An 18,552-nucleotide genomic window follows, 5' to 3' on the forward strand; every position below is an offset into this window, starting at 1 on the left:
TTTTTCTTTCTCTAGTATCAGTCTAATCAAATTATGTATTAGTAGTCTTGCTGCTTTCTGTATACAGAGCTATCTTTCTGTTCTTTAATACGTAAATACTGTGCACCTTCTGTTCATGAAGGTTTTTTTAAAAATAATTTCTTGACCTCTTCTCAGAGCTTTTTTTCCTTGGCTTGCAAATATTACATTTGTTACTGTCATTCAGGGGAAGGAAATGCTAGTGATGATTGCGTGCCTTTTGAGAACTCTAACTCCACTTTCCATTCCTCATAAAGCCTTCTGAGAAGTCTGCTATTTGTTTAATAGCAAGACATTTGAATTGCAGTTGATGTGTGCTAATGTGTGAATTTCTAACATCCCAAGTTTTTCTTTATTGTTCTAGCTTCACACTTTTCTAGTAATGGAATTGCTGAAGGGAGGAGAATTGCTCGAACGTATTCAGAAGAAGCAGCATTTCAGTGAGACAGAAGCCAGCCATATTATGCGCAGACTTGTTTCAGCAGTGAGCCATATGCACGATGTAGGAGTAGTCCACAGAGATCTGAAACCAGAGGTATAGTGACTTTCTGACACATTTTGGCCTTAAGTTATTACACTTTTCTACTTTTGTTTTTTTTTTATTTTTTAAATAAAAAGTTATTGTTTTTACTTAGCAAATTCTGTAGGTATTTTTTTTCATCATAATAAAGGTAACTGTTACGAAGCATTTTAAATTTTGTAAACAATTAACACTGGAATGTGTTCGAAAACATTCCTTGTCTATTTGTGGACAGTTTTTACTAGTAGTAAGTATATACTTACAGTAAAAAGCAGTTCACAAGAAGAGCTAGGGTGGTTGATTGCTTTGTCTGTACATTTCTACCTTCTGTTTGATCTTAATTCCCCTGTTGGGGCTTCTTTTGGATGCACCTACAAGACCCTTGTCCCATCATATCCTCCCACTTACACACAACATGAATCACAAGCTAACACAGCCAACTAATGGAGATGTGTGGTTTGAGTTCAGTGAATTAAGCAGTTTCTCTAAAGAAACAATTATATTATTTAATATGTATTTTTCAGTAATTAATTGTTATGAGCTTTCATAGTATTTTTACTGTGCTGCATCATCTTACCTTCCAGACAATTCAGTTTACTATATTACGATTGACCACTGGCTTTGTTCTGCTTCTTGGAGCCATTTGCTCCTTCTACTGTTTTTCTTTGCCACCAATGGTCTTAGATAGGTGTTAGGTTTCTTTAGTCCAGGAATGGTGTAGATTCATGTTAGTTTGTCCATTAAGGATGTTATATTGTATTGATATTGTAATACCTCAGGAAATAACTGTCAGTCTGCCTTTTAAAATGATCCACCATTCCTACTGATGCTTCATCCTCTTGTAACACAGCTTCTTGTGTTCTAAACACTGCTTCTGGTATATTACAAACTTGCCTCTCTTATAGTAATTCGAAATCAACATGTAAAGAAGACTTCCAGATGTTGGTATTAGAGTGTTTTTTGAAAATCAGTCCAAAACCTGTGTATTTGAAGGTATCTCTTTAGTGGAGTCTGTGTAATAAGTAAGCAATGAAATAAAAAGGGCTACTATGAAATTCCATTGTGTCAGTTGAAAACATGACTCTTAGAAAGAATTTCTTTGCTCACACCATAAAGAAAACAGCTTTTGAAACAAGTCATTGTTGAATGGACAAAAAATAAAAATGCTTTTTCTCATCTTCTAATTTTACTGGTATTGCCAGCTTAAAAGGCCAGGTTCTATAAAGCAGGGTTTCAGCTGCATCATAAATTCGGCAGTCTTCAATTCTACATCACTTTAAAGAACAGAAGCCTGGGAAGTCAATGTAATGAAGGGTTATTTAGCAAACAACTTGCAGGATGCATTGCTTCCACTGAGCCTCCACAGAGCTGGACTCAACCAGCCTGTCTACTTCCTGCTTGTTGTTTTGAAAGTTACTATTTTAGGTTCAGACATGAACTTAGTATGGGATATGCAGGCATCCCAATATAGATGCGGTTAGTGCATCTTTCTGTTAAAAAATATATAGAAAATTATGTTGCTCCTGTTGAAAAGTACTGGATAGGAAAAAAAAATCAGGGAATACACACAAAAAAAAGAAAAAGAATTCATACAGCATATGTGACCATTTGGAGGAATGATCAGTAGAGGAATTTGGGGATTGCTTCTGTGAAGTTACCATTGATCTGTGAGTTGGGGTCCAAAGATATTAGAAAATATACATCAAGACAGATCTAATGTTTACATGTCCTTAAACTATATACGGACTTTATATACGGCTTTAAGTGTGGGTGTTTGAGAAACATGCTATATTTACCTAATCAACAGAACAGTCAACCCAAATTAGGACATTTGGACTGTAACTTTCTTTCTGTACATAACCAATTTCATTTTCAGCTCAAGAATGGAGGTCTTTCTAAAACAATGTTATTGAGATTCTTCGTTTATTTATTGGCTATATGCCTTCACCATTGAAAAAAAGATGATTGTATTAATTACCTATCCTCATTGTCTTAATATTTTTGCTGTCTACCTTCAGATACATTTTTGCACAACATTTTAGTATGGAAAATTGACTTTTCTGATTGTGAATTAACCTATAACAACAGTACAGAATGAAAAAATACTGTTTTATAGCAACTGTTACCTCTTATACATAATGGATACTCTCAGGTTTTCCTTATTGATCTGCTTGCGGTCTAGCAATCATTTTTTTCCCTTCGTAGAGAGTTTGAAATTAATTATTTTGTATTCAGTCATTCACTTTTTTGTATTACAGAATTACATAAGGCTGTAGGATTTCTTATACTGAGACTTTCCTTACCATTGCATAGATCAAACAGTGAAGGTAACAGCAAATTTTTGCTCATCTCTCTTCTCTCAAAAGTTCAATGGAAGTTAGAAATCAGTAACTTCATATTGGCCTCAGCCAGTTTCCTGAAGACTTAGCTTCACTCTTGGATCTTTCTTGAGAAATATACAGATAGAAAAGAATAGATTGCCTTAAATACTCTCCTGAACTGACAGTTTGTCTTTCGTCAAGTCTGTGATGCCACATTCCAGCTGTTAGGCTGCAATTTTCAGGACCAGCTGTACTAAAGTTTCATTACCTTGGTGTGAGGAGTAGGCTTGGCTTGAGATTGCTCTGTTCTGTGACCTTCTGTGCTTAAATGGCATTGATCCCAAGTCTCACAGAAAACTTATCTCTTTTGCCTTTGAGATTCATGCCAGACAGCTGTTGATACACAACTGAGCAATTCTAGTCCTCTGTCCTTCACTTTCAAATTATTATTTTGGATTTCTGTGCTCTTGTGGCAATATGACTTAAGCACATTACCACTTGAGGACCAAAGACCATTCAGTCCCAAGACAAGGCATGTACCAAGAATTCCACTTACAAGAAAGCTGTCATTCACAATATGCCAGAAGGAAGTGGAAGCTGAAGAAAATTTCTCTTTGTCTGTGGAAAAGACAGTTTTTCATTTCAAGCTTTTGTCTTTGAAACTTCATGACTGTTTAGTGTGTTGTCTTTGCTTTTTTTTCTTGTCAATGTTCCACAAATTATTTTTCCCATTGGTCTCTGCTAAGTACTCATTTTCATTAATACTCCCAGGCAGAACTATTCTAACTTGCAGATACACAGTAGGCAAATCTACACATTGTGTTTTCTTATATCCCAGAGTACCGTTATTTGTACTTTTCCATTTTTTTCCAGTGTTTCCCAGTGCCTATTTACATAATGAGATTTTTTTTTTTTAGTAACAGATGTAGAATAGAAGTAACTGTTGTGTTCTAAACAATTTTCTAACCAGTGCTAGTATTGATTTTGTATTTGCTTTTCAGAATTTATTGTTTACAGATGAAAGCGATAATTCAGAAATAAAAATAATTGATTTTGGCTTTGCTCGTTTAAAACCGCCTGATAATCAGCCTCTGAAGACTCCATGTTTTACTCTACATTATGCTGCCCCAGAGCTCTTGAATCACAATGGTTATGATGAATCCTGTGACCTCTGGAGTTTGGGGGTCATTCTGGTAAGTGATTGGGTTTTTAAAATTATAATGTTATTGTATGTGTTTACTTTTTATTGAAATGCAAAGGACTTGATGCAGTTTCAGAGTTGAATTGGATAGATGATGCATTTGAGTGAGATGAAGATACTGCTGCACAAACAATAGGTTCCAAAGACTAATACTTTCAAGGGGTGGAGGTGTTTTTTTTTTGTTTTGTTTTTTCCTAAGCAGTAAATTAAATTCAACATTTCTGTGTATGGAAAAACAGTCTGGTTCTTAGAAATATTCTTGTTAAGAGATTTTGCAGACATCCATATAACCTTCTGAGATTTTCAGTTTAGAGAAGGAGTCAGTCTGCATTCTGATTTACAGAAAAATTATTTTCTATAAAAGTAACCTGGGTAGAAATACCATCATGTTTTGATTATAGTTTCCTGAAACTTATGATTGCTTTTTTTTCTAACAAGGGCTCCAGAGAAAGTCTTGCTTGTTTTAAATTTTTTATAGCCTTGAGGATGTGGAAGTTTTATTGTATAGCACTGGTGATGCTGTACAGACAACAGCAACTGCATATTTAGGGTTGTCAATAAACATATGGTGTTTGTTAATATTATTTTGTTCTTATGACAGTATACAATGCTATCAGGACAGGTACCATTTCAGTCTCAAGACAAAAGTTTGACATGTACTAGTGCATTGGAAATTATGAAAAAAATTAAAAAGGGAGAATTTTCCTTTGAAGGAGAAGCTTGGAAAAATGTTTCTGAGGAGGCCAAGGAATTAATTCAAGGTATGTATTTACAAATTCTTCATGCATCTTCTATTTCCAGCTGCAAAGATAAGATTTAGAGAGCTGTACAGTATCTGGATGCTCTGCCTAACCTGACAGAATAGTATCCACAGCTTGAGCTATGTACTTACCCCAATGCTGATAGTTTAGCATTTGCATTTCTTGGGGTTGGAAATAACTGAAGAGCTTTAAAGAGAGTGAAGCCACTTTAAAACATGTTTAAAAGCAGAATTTTTCTTTTTTTTTTTCTTTTATTTTTGGTTTTGTAAACCACAATATTTTAAAATGTTTTAAAAGGTGAGCTTTTTCAGGAAACAAATGCATTGCTATTGTCTTTTCTTTGGACTATGTTTTTATGTGAATTTACTAAGGCTTCTATATTGCTGAGCTGCTTTGCTTCCATTTGCTGTATGTTCCCTTTCAGCATTCTGGGCATCTAATTAGGTTTTAGATATGAGGTAGACACCATTCTTAATTCTACTAAGGTGAAGTTCTGAATTTGTATAGAAGCAGGCTTGGAAGGATTTTTTCTGCCAAAAATGTAGGCGTCTCCAGATTCAAACCTAAGTGGATCATGCTGAGGATGTGGATCATTCTGAGTGTTACTCAGAATGTGGATCATTCTGAGGGTTACTGTCTTGAATTTCATCCTAGGCAGGTTCTAAGTGAACAAATCCTTTTGTAGTTTTGAGTTCACATGATAAGGAACATGAGTTATCAATCCAGGAGCAATTTCTTGCATTTAATGATTATTCCGGAATGGGTGATTGTTTAACATTCAGTGAACTTTATCTAGGATAAATATTGGCATATCGAGGATAAATATTGTCATGACTTCATTATCCAAGTCACACGTTATCTGTTAAAAGGGGATAAATAGCTCACAAATGAAGAGAATGTAATGTATTTCTACTAGGACTTCTAACAGTGGATCCAAACAAAAGAATTAAAATGTCCAGCCTGAGGTACAATGAATGGCTTCAGGATGGTAGCCAGCTGTCATCCAACCCTCTAATGACTCCTGATAACTTAGGCTCTTCAGGGGGTGCCGTGCATACATACGTCAAAGCCACTTTTCATGTAAGTTCTAAGAAGTCTTATATCGTGTTCTTAAATTTTGTACTGTGTTGTTTGGTATGTTTTTTTCTTCCTTAAAGATATGTATTTATCCTTATAATTCAGTGATTACCTATTACTGCGTTTTTTTTTTGTCTTCTCCAAACATTTATGAGTGAGTACAGTGAAAACATGAATGATGAGGCAAGGATAAATTTCTTGGAGACATTTACATGTATACTAATGAGGTTTCGGGGTTTGAGAGACAGCTGTTCATGAAATATCTATATTAATACTCTATTTCTTAGAGAAATGTATTAAAAGGTCTTCCAGCTTTTGTAGAAAAGAGAAGAAACTTTCTATTTAACGTAAGTCACTCTTGGAATATTTGATCTTGTGATTACAAAGTCAATGTCATATTTTTTGAATATACTTACTTCATATTTTTAATTTCATGGATACCTTTTTAGTAGCCTTGCTTACCCATCAATACCTATTTATTTTAAAAAGTTCAAATTGCAACTGTATTAAACAAGCATAGTATTGATTCTCATTATTCCTTCTACAGAAAATAAACCAAAACTGAGCATATTTGTAATGAAATACCTGTATACACATTACCAAGAAGAGAAAAAGAAAATAATAGTTTTTGTTTGTTTGTTTGTTTGTTTTGAGAGGTCCCAATATAGCAAAATTATTTGGCCTGAAGGAAAAAAGTGTAATTAAAATAAGTGTAGTTTCTGAAAAATGTAGTCTTAATACAGTTTAAGTCATAAAAATACTTCTAAATGTAAAAGAACGAGGACAGGAAGAAGTTAACAATGTCATGTATTATTCAAATACAGATAATGATGAATTGGGTCTTAGATACATGCAAAGGCCAGTAAAATTATTGTTGTAGCTAAAATAATAATTAGACAGTGTATCTTATAACTTACCATAGAGCATTCATGATAACCTATGAGCCATTAAATGTCTTAAACCTCTTAAAAAGCTTAGAATTACCTTTTATTTTTAAACAGGCCTTTAACAAGTACAAAAGGGAAGGATTTTGTCTCCAGAATGTTGACAAGGCACCTCTTGCAAAGAGAAGGAAAATGAAAAAAACAAGTACAAGCACAGAGACACGTAGCAGCTCCAGTGAAAGTTCACATTCTTCTTCCTCGCATTCTCATGGTAAAACTACACCTACAAAGACACTGCAGCCAACAAACCCTACAGACAGCAATAACCCAGAAACCATCTTCCAGTTCTCTGACTGAAAAGCAGAGAATATCTTGTCTTGAAGATTTACACAGTTATAAACTTGGTAGTACCTTTATTGTCTTCTCCCACCCTTCCTCCCTGTGGCTTACAGGCTACAGAAATGTCTGTCGCTTTAAAAATGTATTTCAATCATACCTTTTTAGCTTTGTATTTCAATACATTTTTTTAGCATTAAGTTTGGTATCACTGGATATGGTATAATGCTATTATACAATCAACATTGTATTCTCTTAGGGATAAATTACTAGTGTGCAGTCAAGCTCATGTTAAAGAGCTATGCTGCTCTTGGTACAGCTTGGAGGAAAACTGTTTCTCAGTGTCAGAATCTTTGTCCCGGTTTCTTCCCCACTGTTGAAAGAAAAAAAACCCTCTGTAAAACATATAGAACTCTTGGATCTTCAACTTTTGCCCAGCTGTGTGAAGAATGTCACAGCATTTGATTCTTCCTGCACATAAGGAATCATTGGTACAATGCACCAAAGCAGTATAGTACTTCAAAGCCTCTTAAATTTGTGATTACATTCTATCCCATTTATTTGAATTTTAATAACAAAATGAAGTGTTATGCAACTCTTATGTTGTTTTAAAAAGTTACTCCATATATCTTGTTTTAAACGACTGAGAATATGTCTTAGAATTTTTTTTATTTATTTAATTTTTAAAAAACATCTAGGGTAAAAGTTGTCTGATAAGGTGAGGTGTCTAGTACTGTGATACAGTAATTTTTATTTCTACTTTTTGAAGTTATTAACTTTTAAAATGTTTTACAGATTCTAAAATGTAATGATAGAAAGTGAAATTTCATATTGAATGTTTGGAAAATGGTCACGTGTTAAAATATCTATTTCAAGAATTAACTATAATTTATATTTTCTTTTTATATTTACACAATAATTTTAAAATACTGAGATTTTTTTAAAGATACAAAAACTCCAGTTTCAACATTTGTTATTATAGGGTCCATACAAATATATATCAAGTTATTTGAATTTTGCATTGTGCAAATACAGCAGTTTAATAGTGACTGTAAAATATTAGAATATATGTTTTCTTTTTTGCACTTTATAACATCAAAATGAGATGTTTTATAATAAAGTGCACTCAGATTTCTCTTCCTACAAGGTGCTGAGCACTGTTTTACGTGGTTGAATGACCTGAAGTCTACCTTATTTGGTGGTTGTGGTCATTGTGAAGGAGAATTCTGTACTTTGCAGGAGTGAATCCCTGTATATTATCCGCTGTTTTCATTCCTTACTTAAAACTGCAAAGTTCTTTCTATCTTGCTTTTACATTGTATATAACAAATACTAGACCTGGGCACCTTGTGTAGTGTAGATGTTAACAACTTATGCACTGGGAATACTAAAGGGAAATTATATTGAACACTGTGCTTCACAACTTGTTCACTGTGGTGTTCTACAGTGAAGTATTTCCTACTGTGATAGTATAGTATGTACATAACTGTTTGGAATCATAAATGTGACTTACAGAAACATCAGCATAAACTTTTAAATCAGCATATTTTATAAATTTATGGCGAGCCCTTTTATTGCTCGTATTCTCAATGACTAGAGATAACTTAAGTGCTAAAGAAGACTCCAGTTTTGCAAATGCTTACACTTGTAAGTTTCCACTGAAGTCAAAGAAAGTCCTTGTGTAAAGTTAATCAAATGCCTAAATTTGTGTGATGGAAGACTAATTGACATGGGGATTTTGTTAACAGCTTGTTCTACCTTGAAGGAAACTAATCCAAACCCTATGCAAAAAGGTTATAGGAATTGTTTATATCAGTGGTTTTATTTATAGAATTACATCAGATATCAGTATTGACAAATACAATACATCCATGTTTACAGGGATTGTGTGTATCAAAACAAGGCTTTAAAGCCCAACATGTTTGTTCTGTGTTTCTTTAATATTAATAATGGCATTCTGAGGTTTTGGAATTGCTCATGTGAAATAGTTTACTACTTTCTTGATGTGAATGTCAACAGTAATTGCAGCATTAATTTCAGGTTGATGTGAATATTGAGATTTGCACTGTTTATGTAGAAGTAGTATATTTAAAGATCAATATATGTGCTAATAACACAACCAATTTTAAGTGGCCGATGTTAAAATATTGAAAAATAATTGTCAATGTAATATATTCAGGTTTGCTTTCTGAATGCTCTCTTTGGAAGTGATCTCAATAGTGAACATGGCTCATTTGTAAAAGAATACTTTCCCTCTCCCCAATAAACTTGCTGTAAATACAAAAAACAATCCACAATACTTGTTATGCAGACAGTACAAGTCAATTGGGGTGGGAAGAGAAGGTTGTTTTTAAAGTTTGCACTTTGAGGAGTTCTTGGAATTTATTATCCTCATAGCGAGGACAACAAAAAAGCGATGTTGGGATTTGATTTCATCCAAGTGTAAGAAACCTTTGGCTACCAAATAGTTTTTGGAATATTGTGACCCATCTGAAATGACTTTTTAAACATAATACGTAATCATTTGTTTCCCTCTTGGGAAGTTTAAGCTGATGCCTGACAAACTGATGAAATGAGAAAAAGGAATGTTCACACAAGATAATTACTGGAGATGATGGCTGTATTGTCAGGTGTTTTTTTTTCACACAGGTTTTGAGAGACGGTTTTGAAGCTAAAATTATTTGTATACAGCACTTGCATCAAGGACAACTTTTTTCTCAAGAATATTTCTATTTCCTCTTTGTGGTCTAATGGTAGTTATTAAATAAAAATTTAAAAACAGGAAAATTCTTTTTGGCCTGGGTTAAAAAAAGGATCATTCTTTTTGGCCTGGGTAAGTACATTTAGGTGTTGTCTTGATTTGCTTTGAACTCAGCTGCATGGGATAGCTGAAACATTATCACATCTGAATTTATACTGCGTCCAGGTATCAGGCCTCTTGAGGAGGTATGTTGGACACTAAGCTGCTTGAATTTATAGACAGGCGTCTTTACCTAAACAACTTCTGATTGCCATTTACTTTGATAAAGCTGGATTTCCAATCCAGGCAGCTCAAGAGTGGGTTCACTGTTTGTTCCGATGCAGGAGGTTAGTTGCTCTTGCCAGAAAGTTGTTCTGTTTCAGCTTAATCTGTTGCCTAGCCTGGCACTCAAGGTATATAAAAACCATGGACCAAAGTTTTCATACTCTGTACCAGTATTTCAAATCTGAAATGTACAAGCTAATTTTCATTAGTTCTATTATTACTTTATATTGCCCTGGTGAAAAGGCATTAAGCTATAATTTGTTTATACTCAAATTAGATATCATTCATGGTGCTGCTATGAGACTAACAACTTTATTGTCTACTAATGATATCTCTACTACTGTCATATGTAATGCAGTCAGCAATATTGTAGGTAGATTTCTTTGAAAGATGATATTTCTTATCAGTAAAAAATTAAGTAATTAGTATAATTATTTATATTAATCCAATCTTAGACGTACTAGGTATTATGTTGGCAAAGCTATTTCTTCGTAATGCTTTTTGAAATATACATTTTGTAACTGCAGGTCTGTGAGTATATATGTATGTGTATCTAAACACGTGTGTCTATATATGATATTTTGGTCTTAAGGTGAAATTTTTTCTTATTCATCAGGTATCGTTCCAAGTATTTTTTCCAAAATAGTTGCCTTTATTCTTTTTCCCCATATACAGCAGTCTTTCTCAGCACTGTTTTCTTACTTTGCAGTACATTGAATTCTCTTCCTGCAGTTGGGATATTTGACCAAATATTCTGGATTGACAGAACAGCATGTAGTGCAGCTGCTTTTGCTGTAGAGAGATGTAAGTGCCTTGATCTTTGTCTACCTGTGAGAAACAATTCTGAGTTTGCTATTTTGACCCACAAGGCACTGGGTTCTATAAAAAAGAACAAACATGGAGCTGTTGGCTAGCTCTTCCCTGCCATCTCTCATTTTAATATATCACTTGTCCAGTAGATACTGGGAGTTCAGAACACCTGTGTAGAAAAGGAGGTTTAGGAATCAGGATGATTCCAGTAGTGTGTACTAGGAAAAGAAGCAATGCTCTTAATTACATAGAGCATCTGGAGCAGTCTTGTTTGTTGTGCCTGGAAGCAACAAGAGCAGAGAAATGTAAGACACCCCAAATAATGTAAATTTTAATAAAACCGACGTTTTCTGATGGCCTTCATGTTCTTTGTGGTAGAAAAGGAAGTTTCTAGCTGTCTGGGAACCAACGGTAAGTGAGATGAGATGGTACAGGCTTGTCTTACAGTTTTGCCACTTACAAGGCCATTTCTGGTCCCTTTTTCTGGCACTTGCTCCACTTTTTTTTCTTATTTCTGGTGTTGATATCATTACTCAGCCAATGGAGGTAGGGAGAAATAAGTGCTGTCAACTTACTTGAGGCATTGTGTTTAGCACTGAGAATAAAAGGGATTAATTGATTTCAGAGTAGAAGTAGCAATGAAGCACTGCAAAACCTAGTATACTATAATCCTATGATTTTTAAAAACTAATACTTTATTCAGATGTAGAAAGGAATCCATACTATTCACACATAAAATCACTTCTTAAATTTACAATTGATCTGGCTGTATTAAAAAAGAGTCATGCAGAGGTCTGCTTCTCTTGGAGAGCTCCTCAATTGCTAAGAAGCTTTTTAAAAAGCTATCACAGATGAAACTACAAACTGATTGCAAACCTGCTGCATTTTTCTTAATACAGATATAATTTTACTCCTGTCAACAAATCAAGCTTCAGAAAACCTTAATGTTGGCATCTCATTTATGCTCATCTGAATTTACCTTTTTCTTTTTCATTTAAAATGCATAATTGTCTTAGTATGGTTGTGAATGAAGGCTTATTTTCATAAGAAAGAGAACACCTAGGGTTTTAGGATAGGGCCTTATGAACGACCAAAAGTAGTCTGCTGGGAAAGATAATCACTATCTTCAGCTAGTTTATTTTTCCACACACATATATATATATATATATATATATATATATATATATATATATATACACACACACACACACATATATATGTTGTGTATGTGTATATATATTATACGTGCTGACCATAACTACATCTACCCTAGTACATCTTATATCAGTTATGGGTGTGATTTTGTATGTGACTCATTCAGCCATGATAAAGTAGCTTTCAAATGTAAAGTAGACATTGGAATTACAGCAAAGTAAGGAGGAAAGGAGTTAAAAAGCAGTTATATTTAAAAACTGGTATGAAGAAGGGACAATGCTGAAGGTTTGCTGCAAGTTACGTTGACAGGTGACCAGGAGATTGGAGTACCATTGTATGGGGTGAAGGAACATACTCATTAATAGCAGTAGTTATCTTTTTTTTTTTTCTTTTAAAATCAATATAGAGTGGGGAAGAGAAACTGAATTAATTCATATAAGCAGTGACCTCAAAGCTTTTCTCAGATGTCTCCTTAATGATTTCTCATCCTTTAAATGTGTAGTTCAGCTGTGCATAACAGTTACTCTCTTGAAGCTATGCATAACCTGAGGGAACAGGATTCCACTGTCTGCTGCTAAGTTCATTGTACAGTCATTGTATAAATCAAAACTCAAGGTGCTATAGCCCTGCTGCTTTAAAGTTCAAATGTTAATACTGTGCTATTTAATATAAATTGCCATGTCAGTCTATCAGTATGCAGCCATGGCAGTTCACATGGTTTGATGTTAAAGACTGTCAGACTGAGAGGAAAACTTCAGATCTGTTGCAAACTAACACCAAAGTGAGAAGAAACAGGTCTTTGATCTTACCTTACATCTGTATTGCAAAAACAAATAAAAGCCCAGCATTGGCTTTCAACCTTGGCAATCTTATCATTGAGGTGCTACTTCAGCAAACTTCTATTGCTTCCAAATATCCTTATTATATTTATCTCTTTAACCTGTACAGAAGGAAAGCTTCAAGGTTCTTTTATTTCCTGCCAGGGTAAAAAAAAAAAAAAAAAAAAAAAAAAAAAGAGCTGTCTTTTGCTAGAGTCCCAGTAGAAGAGATCCTCCATAATTTCTACCTTTATCTCTGAAGCTGTAATGGCAAAAATACGTCGGTGAGGAATTCTGACAGCTGGTTATAAAGGAGCAGGCTGTGTAATTTGCAGTAAGTGGAATAGGGCATGCTATTTCTTGTTTCAGTGTGGGCAGGGAGGGAGAAGAGGAATAGAAATGGAAGAATGGAATACCGAGAGCTCTTTGCCTCACCGTTCTGGTTGCAAAGCATTGCTTTTGAAGAAGGTACCTAAGACTCTACAAACTTAACTTGAAGTCTTCAGCTACTTAACTGCCAACTTTTTTCTTGGAGGGAAATGGTGCCATTTTCAAATTGTGAAGGTAGCAGTATGTACATGTCCAATGCTGATATTCTTAACTCATTATATGTTAATTATCAAATTTTGATAATTTTTGATTATTGTGAAGATTTATTTCTTGCAAGTGTTCTCATCTCTAAAAAATTTTATTCACATCAATGAAGTGGAAAACCTTGCAGCAGAAGTTTACCAAAAGGCAAGCTGAATAATTGTAATGATTTATTTTACCCACTGTCAGGATATTCAGAAAATAAATATATAGCATTCTGATTTTGGATGTGGAAAAGAACTAGAAGAGAGGATCATTCTGTGAATGCAGTGATAGAAGAAATGCAAGCAAGGTATTTTCTGGAAGACTGCTCAGAACTCATCGGAGATTTGCAGATCCAGATGCCAGCTGAATGGTCTCTTCTCTACAGCTGTTAAAGTCTAGCTGTGCTGATCCAGAGGATGGTAAGCCCATCCTGTTGGCCAGTCCTGTCAGAGCCACTGGTTTACAAAAATCTGTTGGTGGAATTTCTGTCTTGGAAGTACTTCCCTTTTGTAAGTCTTGCTGAGCACCAGGGAATGACCAGCTGCTTTTGGTAGATCAGGTTCTACAGCTGGGTTGGAATGATAGCTGTAATAAAGGTTTTGACCATTAGTTTTCTTCTCCCAGGTCATGGTGCTCAGAAATGAGAAAGCATTTTGTTGTTGTCCTAAATTGTATGATTAACCACTGTGATGGCTTCCAAGTTTGTGCAATGATGGCTTCCCAGTTTGTGCAAAGTAATGCAGAGAAGTTTATCATGTCATTATGAACAGTTCAACCTTAGTTTCCCTTAGGAGAGATTCTTGCCAGAATTGTGCACAGCATAGATAGCAGCATAGATATTCCCTTTGGATGGCTGGTGATCTGCATGCCCTGTGTTCCCCTGACTCTTGAAGTCACGCTGGGAACTCTAACAGAGAAGAGTTAAAAACTAAGCTGAGTATCTGAATGTTACATAGGTGGTACTTGGATGAAGGCAGTTTTGTAGGTAATAACCCAGGACATTTATTGGCTGTTACATCATGCACAAATTTATGGCAGGAGGAAGAAGTATCTGAACAAGTTCCTAAGACAGACTGATAGTTTTTGGATCAGTGTGAACTATTACCAGTCTCCAGCACTGTCGGGAGCTTGTTTTTTTGTTTTCAGGTGTTATGTTTTGTTTTGTTTTGTTGAGAAAAATGTGTGCATGTGTCTATGGTGTCATGCTATCAGTAAACTTAAAAAACAAACAAGCAAACAATAACAAAAACCACACAACAAAACAATCCACATTCTTCCAGTGTACATTTGGGTTAAGTATGTTATGCATTTTTTTTAATTTAAAAAAAAAATGGTTTTTACTCCCTATATTGTATACTCGGTTCTATTCCTTTCATAAGCTTTCTCGTTATGTTAAACGTTTTATCTGTTCAATTTCTCTAGTGTTTCTAGCTTAAAATATGCCAGTCAGTGAATATTATTCTTTAGACAACTGTTATATGTGCTAAACGGAATTAATACATTTAGAAGTATAAAAAGAACAATTATAAAAGTACAAAAGTAATCTTATATCTTAGAGTGAGTACAAACCAAGAAGTACAAATAGCAACTTCAGGCTTGGATCTAAACATGTGCTGGACAACGGGCATCAGATCTGACTGGGTGATTCAACTTCTATGCTTTGAAGTAGGAATAGGTCAGAAGCATGCAGGAGAGATCTGCTTTGTCCTACAGATGTGAAACTTCAAGTATTTTAAGAGCCTGTACTTGCACCCAGCAGGAGTGCTGAAAGGTTGAAAGCTGGCAGTTACTCCCTAGAAACTTTACTCATTGATCATCTTTCTGATCTGAAGATAGAAAGTTAAAGCCCACAGACTGCAAAGTTCCTATCTTCCCCTAACCAACTGCAGTCACAGTAACACTATTGCTTTCTATTTTGTTTTTATCAATCAGCCTAAAAAGGCACATATATTCTTTTCCTGTTCTTTGCTGATAGGTAAAATGATGTCCAGGGCAGTGAAGCAGACTGGAAATTACCCATTCAGTGGTTTCAAACACATGCTAGGTGACCTTTCAGAGACTTATTTGATTGTGTTACTATCTATGACTGTGTATTAAATAAACTATGCATCAGTCCTAATCCTCCTTCCCTGGAAAGTTATTTTAACTTCTCACAGAAAGGGGCTATGACGTAGTAGAGTACGTGAAGAGGGAAATTTTTGATTTCTGGAGAATCTCAGGAAATGCAAGCAAAATGTGGTTCTCTGCTAACAATAACAAGTGTTAAGCAATAGAAATGTGAAAGGCTGAGATAAAGTAAATTGCAGTGTGTAAAGCCAACTGAATATAGCAGGAACATAGGAGATGCCCTACTGAGTCGAACCAATGAGACCGGCTGTAGGTGTACTGTGGTTTGCAGAGTGGCCGAATGATGCCCAATGCTTTGTTCTCTGTAGCCTTTCTGGTGATGAGTGACATTTTGTAGGCTGCCAGCGCACAGTGCACCAATGACTTCAGTGAACTGTAATCTCAGCAAACTGTGATTTTGCAGGGTATCAAATTTAAATCATCTTTTGTCGAGCAAATAACTTGTATTTGACCAATTCATGTTACTTGAAAAGCATACAGTCTTGTTTTGGAGACATGAAGTTGAAGAATCCACTGTCTCATTGATATTTAACCAAATAGTTAATTATCCTGATAACTTTTTAAAAAGATCTAATTTCTTATGTAAATTTGTTTGTCACAGGTCCCCAACTTTGGATTCTTATTTTCTCTATTAATCTCTTAGTAAATGCTGTTTCATTTACATTAAGTTTTATTTCCAAAACCTGAGAGCGGTATTGTGGTGGTTCTGCCAAGTGGTATGGTATAGACTGTTTAGGCCAGGTCTCACCACCTAACTGCAATGCAGAAATGGCAGATCACACTTCTGTTGCTGGGTCCACATTTGCCAGATCTTAGTGTTTCTACCTTTCTACCCATTTGAAGTACAGGTCTCCTGGAATTTGCCCTAGCTAATTCTAGGAAGTTTCCTCCTCTTTCTGCAAAGGACCTTGCTTTTGGAAGACCATGTGTAACTGTGCATGTAGTTTTCCAGGTTTTTGTCTAGGGTCATGTCAGTATAGGCAGTCTTTACCCTGCCACTCTTCTCTGTCTTCCTTTAGCACAAGCACAACTCCAGCCTTCTCACAGGATGCCGCTGGCTTTCCCAGAGTTAGTCAGAGGGGCATGATGAGACTGAGGATGGCAACCCATCTATTCTATCCGTAGAATCTAGTTCTACAATCCTATGATTATGAATCCTTTGTTTTAGGACTGTTGAATACAAATTCTGGATTTACTGTTTTTGAGAATTCTCTTCAGTTATTAACATCATTAAAAAAAAAAGAAATAAAAAATAAAGATTAAATACTTGATTTTTATTCTTTACAAACACAAGAAAAATATTTTCTGAGCACTCCTTTATCTATATCATAAACATTTTTCCTACCTCAAACTAGTGAGGTAGCTGGAACTTTGTCGTGAGATTTCATCCTCAGTAGCTGCTGATCTCTGTGGATTCCTGTGATTTGTTTAGTTTTCATGCACATTTGTTGTAATACGCACAACATAACATTTTCCATTGGTGTTTTTAACTGTAATCTACTGGTTTAGAAACTTAGAAATTATATGTAGTTTTTGACTCCCTCTGGTGGTCTAACACTTAGTTGGCAAGTTGTTTAACTTGATACAGTAACAAAGACAAAGTTTGAATGCCATATGATACTAGATGCTTAAAATGTAACTAATATTGTTATCCCGTGTGCATTTAAATAGTGATGGAGAAAATACGGCTGTTTATGAATAATCCATATTGTTTATTAGCAATGAATAGCTAGGACACATTGCAAAACAAAAATAATGAAAATTCAAACGTTTTCTTCTGTGTAACAATTCTATTTACTTGAAAGAATTGAATTTAGGAACTGGATAAGAGCTGTAACTCAGCTGCAGCACTCTGCTAGCTATACCAGTAATGTCAATGTCAGAAGCAGTTGATCTTCGTCTCTCCTTAAGTGGTTGCAGAAGTACAGTTTGAAACACCAGTTATATAAGACAGCAATTCCTGTGTAGATGGAAATTGATCTTGGAACAAAACCTAAGTTTTATTTGGGCCAATAATGTAATGCAATCAAGCAATTGTACTGCAGAAAGGAGAGCTACTTTATTCAGATTTAGGAAGGGTTTCCTATTTACTCAAATCTAGCTTCCTAATTTCCTAATGTTTAATAGGAATCTTTTTTTTATCTTTAATACATAGCTTAAAATGGTACAGGGCTTATTTTCTGTGCTGGATAGAACAAAATGAACCAAGAAGCAGTGCGCTAACTGAAGTGTAAAAAGGTTAGCTTGCATCTTTCTAAAAATACATAAAACGTTCTCCTTCCCCCCCCCTTCCTTTTTTTTTTTTTTTTTTTTTTTTTTTTTTTTTTTTTTTTTTTTCCCAGAATGCTTTTCATTATGGCCACTTTTTTTGCATACATGAGTCAAAAAAAATAGGAAAATGTCTTTGCCACCAAGGTTCGATCTAAGAATATTGTTCTTCAGTTCAAGTGAGAGATTAAGATACAATTGGATAACATCCAGAAGTTAGCTAGGCTGTGTCTGCCAGTTTTGTTGTTGTGCAAGGACAACAGGAGACCCTCTTTTCTTGCAGCCCTGTGAGCATCACCTGGTGGGGGCAACAGTTTGACATGCAGTAGGTAAGTTGCTATAAGCGTACCACAATGAAAGGTCTATGTTTACACATTATCTGGCTCTTCTCTAAACTTTGAAGCAGCTAAAGTATTTCGTTTAAATCCTTAGAGCTTTGAGCAGGACTGAAAAGCTGTATACTGGCACAATATGTGTGAGAAAAAGCTAACTGTGGTATCTTTGTTCCCATTTTGCTTTATGTTAGTCACTACAGTTAATTTGAGATAGCAACTCTACTGGCAGTATAATGTTATAACTCTGTAAAAATACTGTTGTGGAACAAGTAGTAATTAAGCTTCGGATATAAATATGTCTGTTAAGCCTATTGACATCA

General features: G+C 35.0%; 1 protein-coding gene across 2 annotated transcripts in view; it reads left to right on the top strand.

The window, feature by feature from the left end:
* Window positions 1-16,882, top strand: part of RPS6KA5 (ribosomal protein S6 kinase A5) — an 83,149-nt gene extending 66,267 nt beyond the window's left edge. For both annotated transcript variants that reach the window (XM_068682960.1, XM_068682961.1), the window contains 5 exons: window positions 383-553; window positions 3,861-4,052; window positions 4,662-4,821; window positions 5,738-5,901; window positions 6,900-16,882. In XM_068682960.1, coding sequence (XP_068539061.1) covers window positions 383-553; window positions 3,861-4,052; window positions 4,662-4,821; window positions 5,738-5,901; window positions 6,900-7,139 — 927 coding nt within the window. In that variant the 3' untranslated portion in view covers window positions 7,140-16,882. The remainder of the gene's footprint in view (window positions 1-382; window positions 554-3,860; window positions 4,053-4,661; window positions 4,822-5,737; window positions 5,902-6,899) is intronic.
* The last annotated feature ends 1,670 nt before the right edge of the window (window positions 16,883-18,552 follow it).

Source organism: Anas acuta, chromosome 5 (assembly GCF_963932015.1).
Source record: "Anas acuta chromosome 5, bAnaAcu1.1, whole genome shotgun sequence".
Classification (NCBI taxonomy): Eukaryota; Metazoa; Chordata; class Aves; order Anseriformes; family Anatidae; genus Anas; species Anas acuta.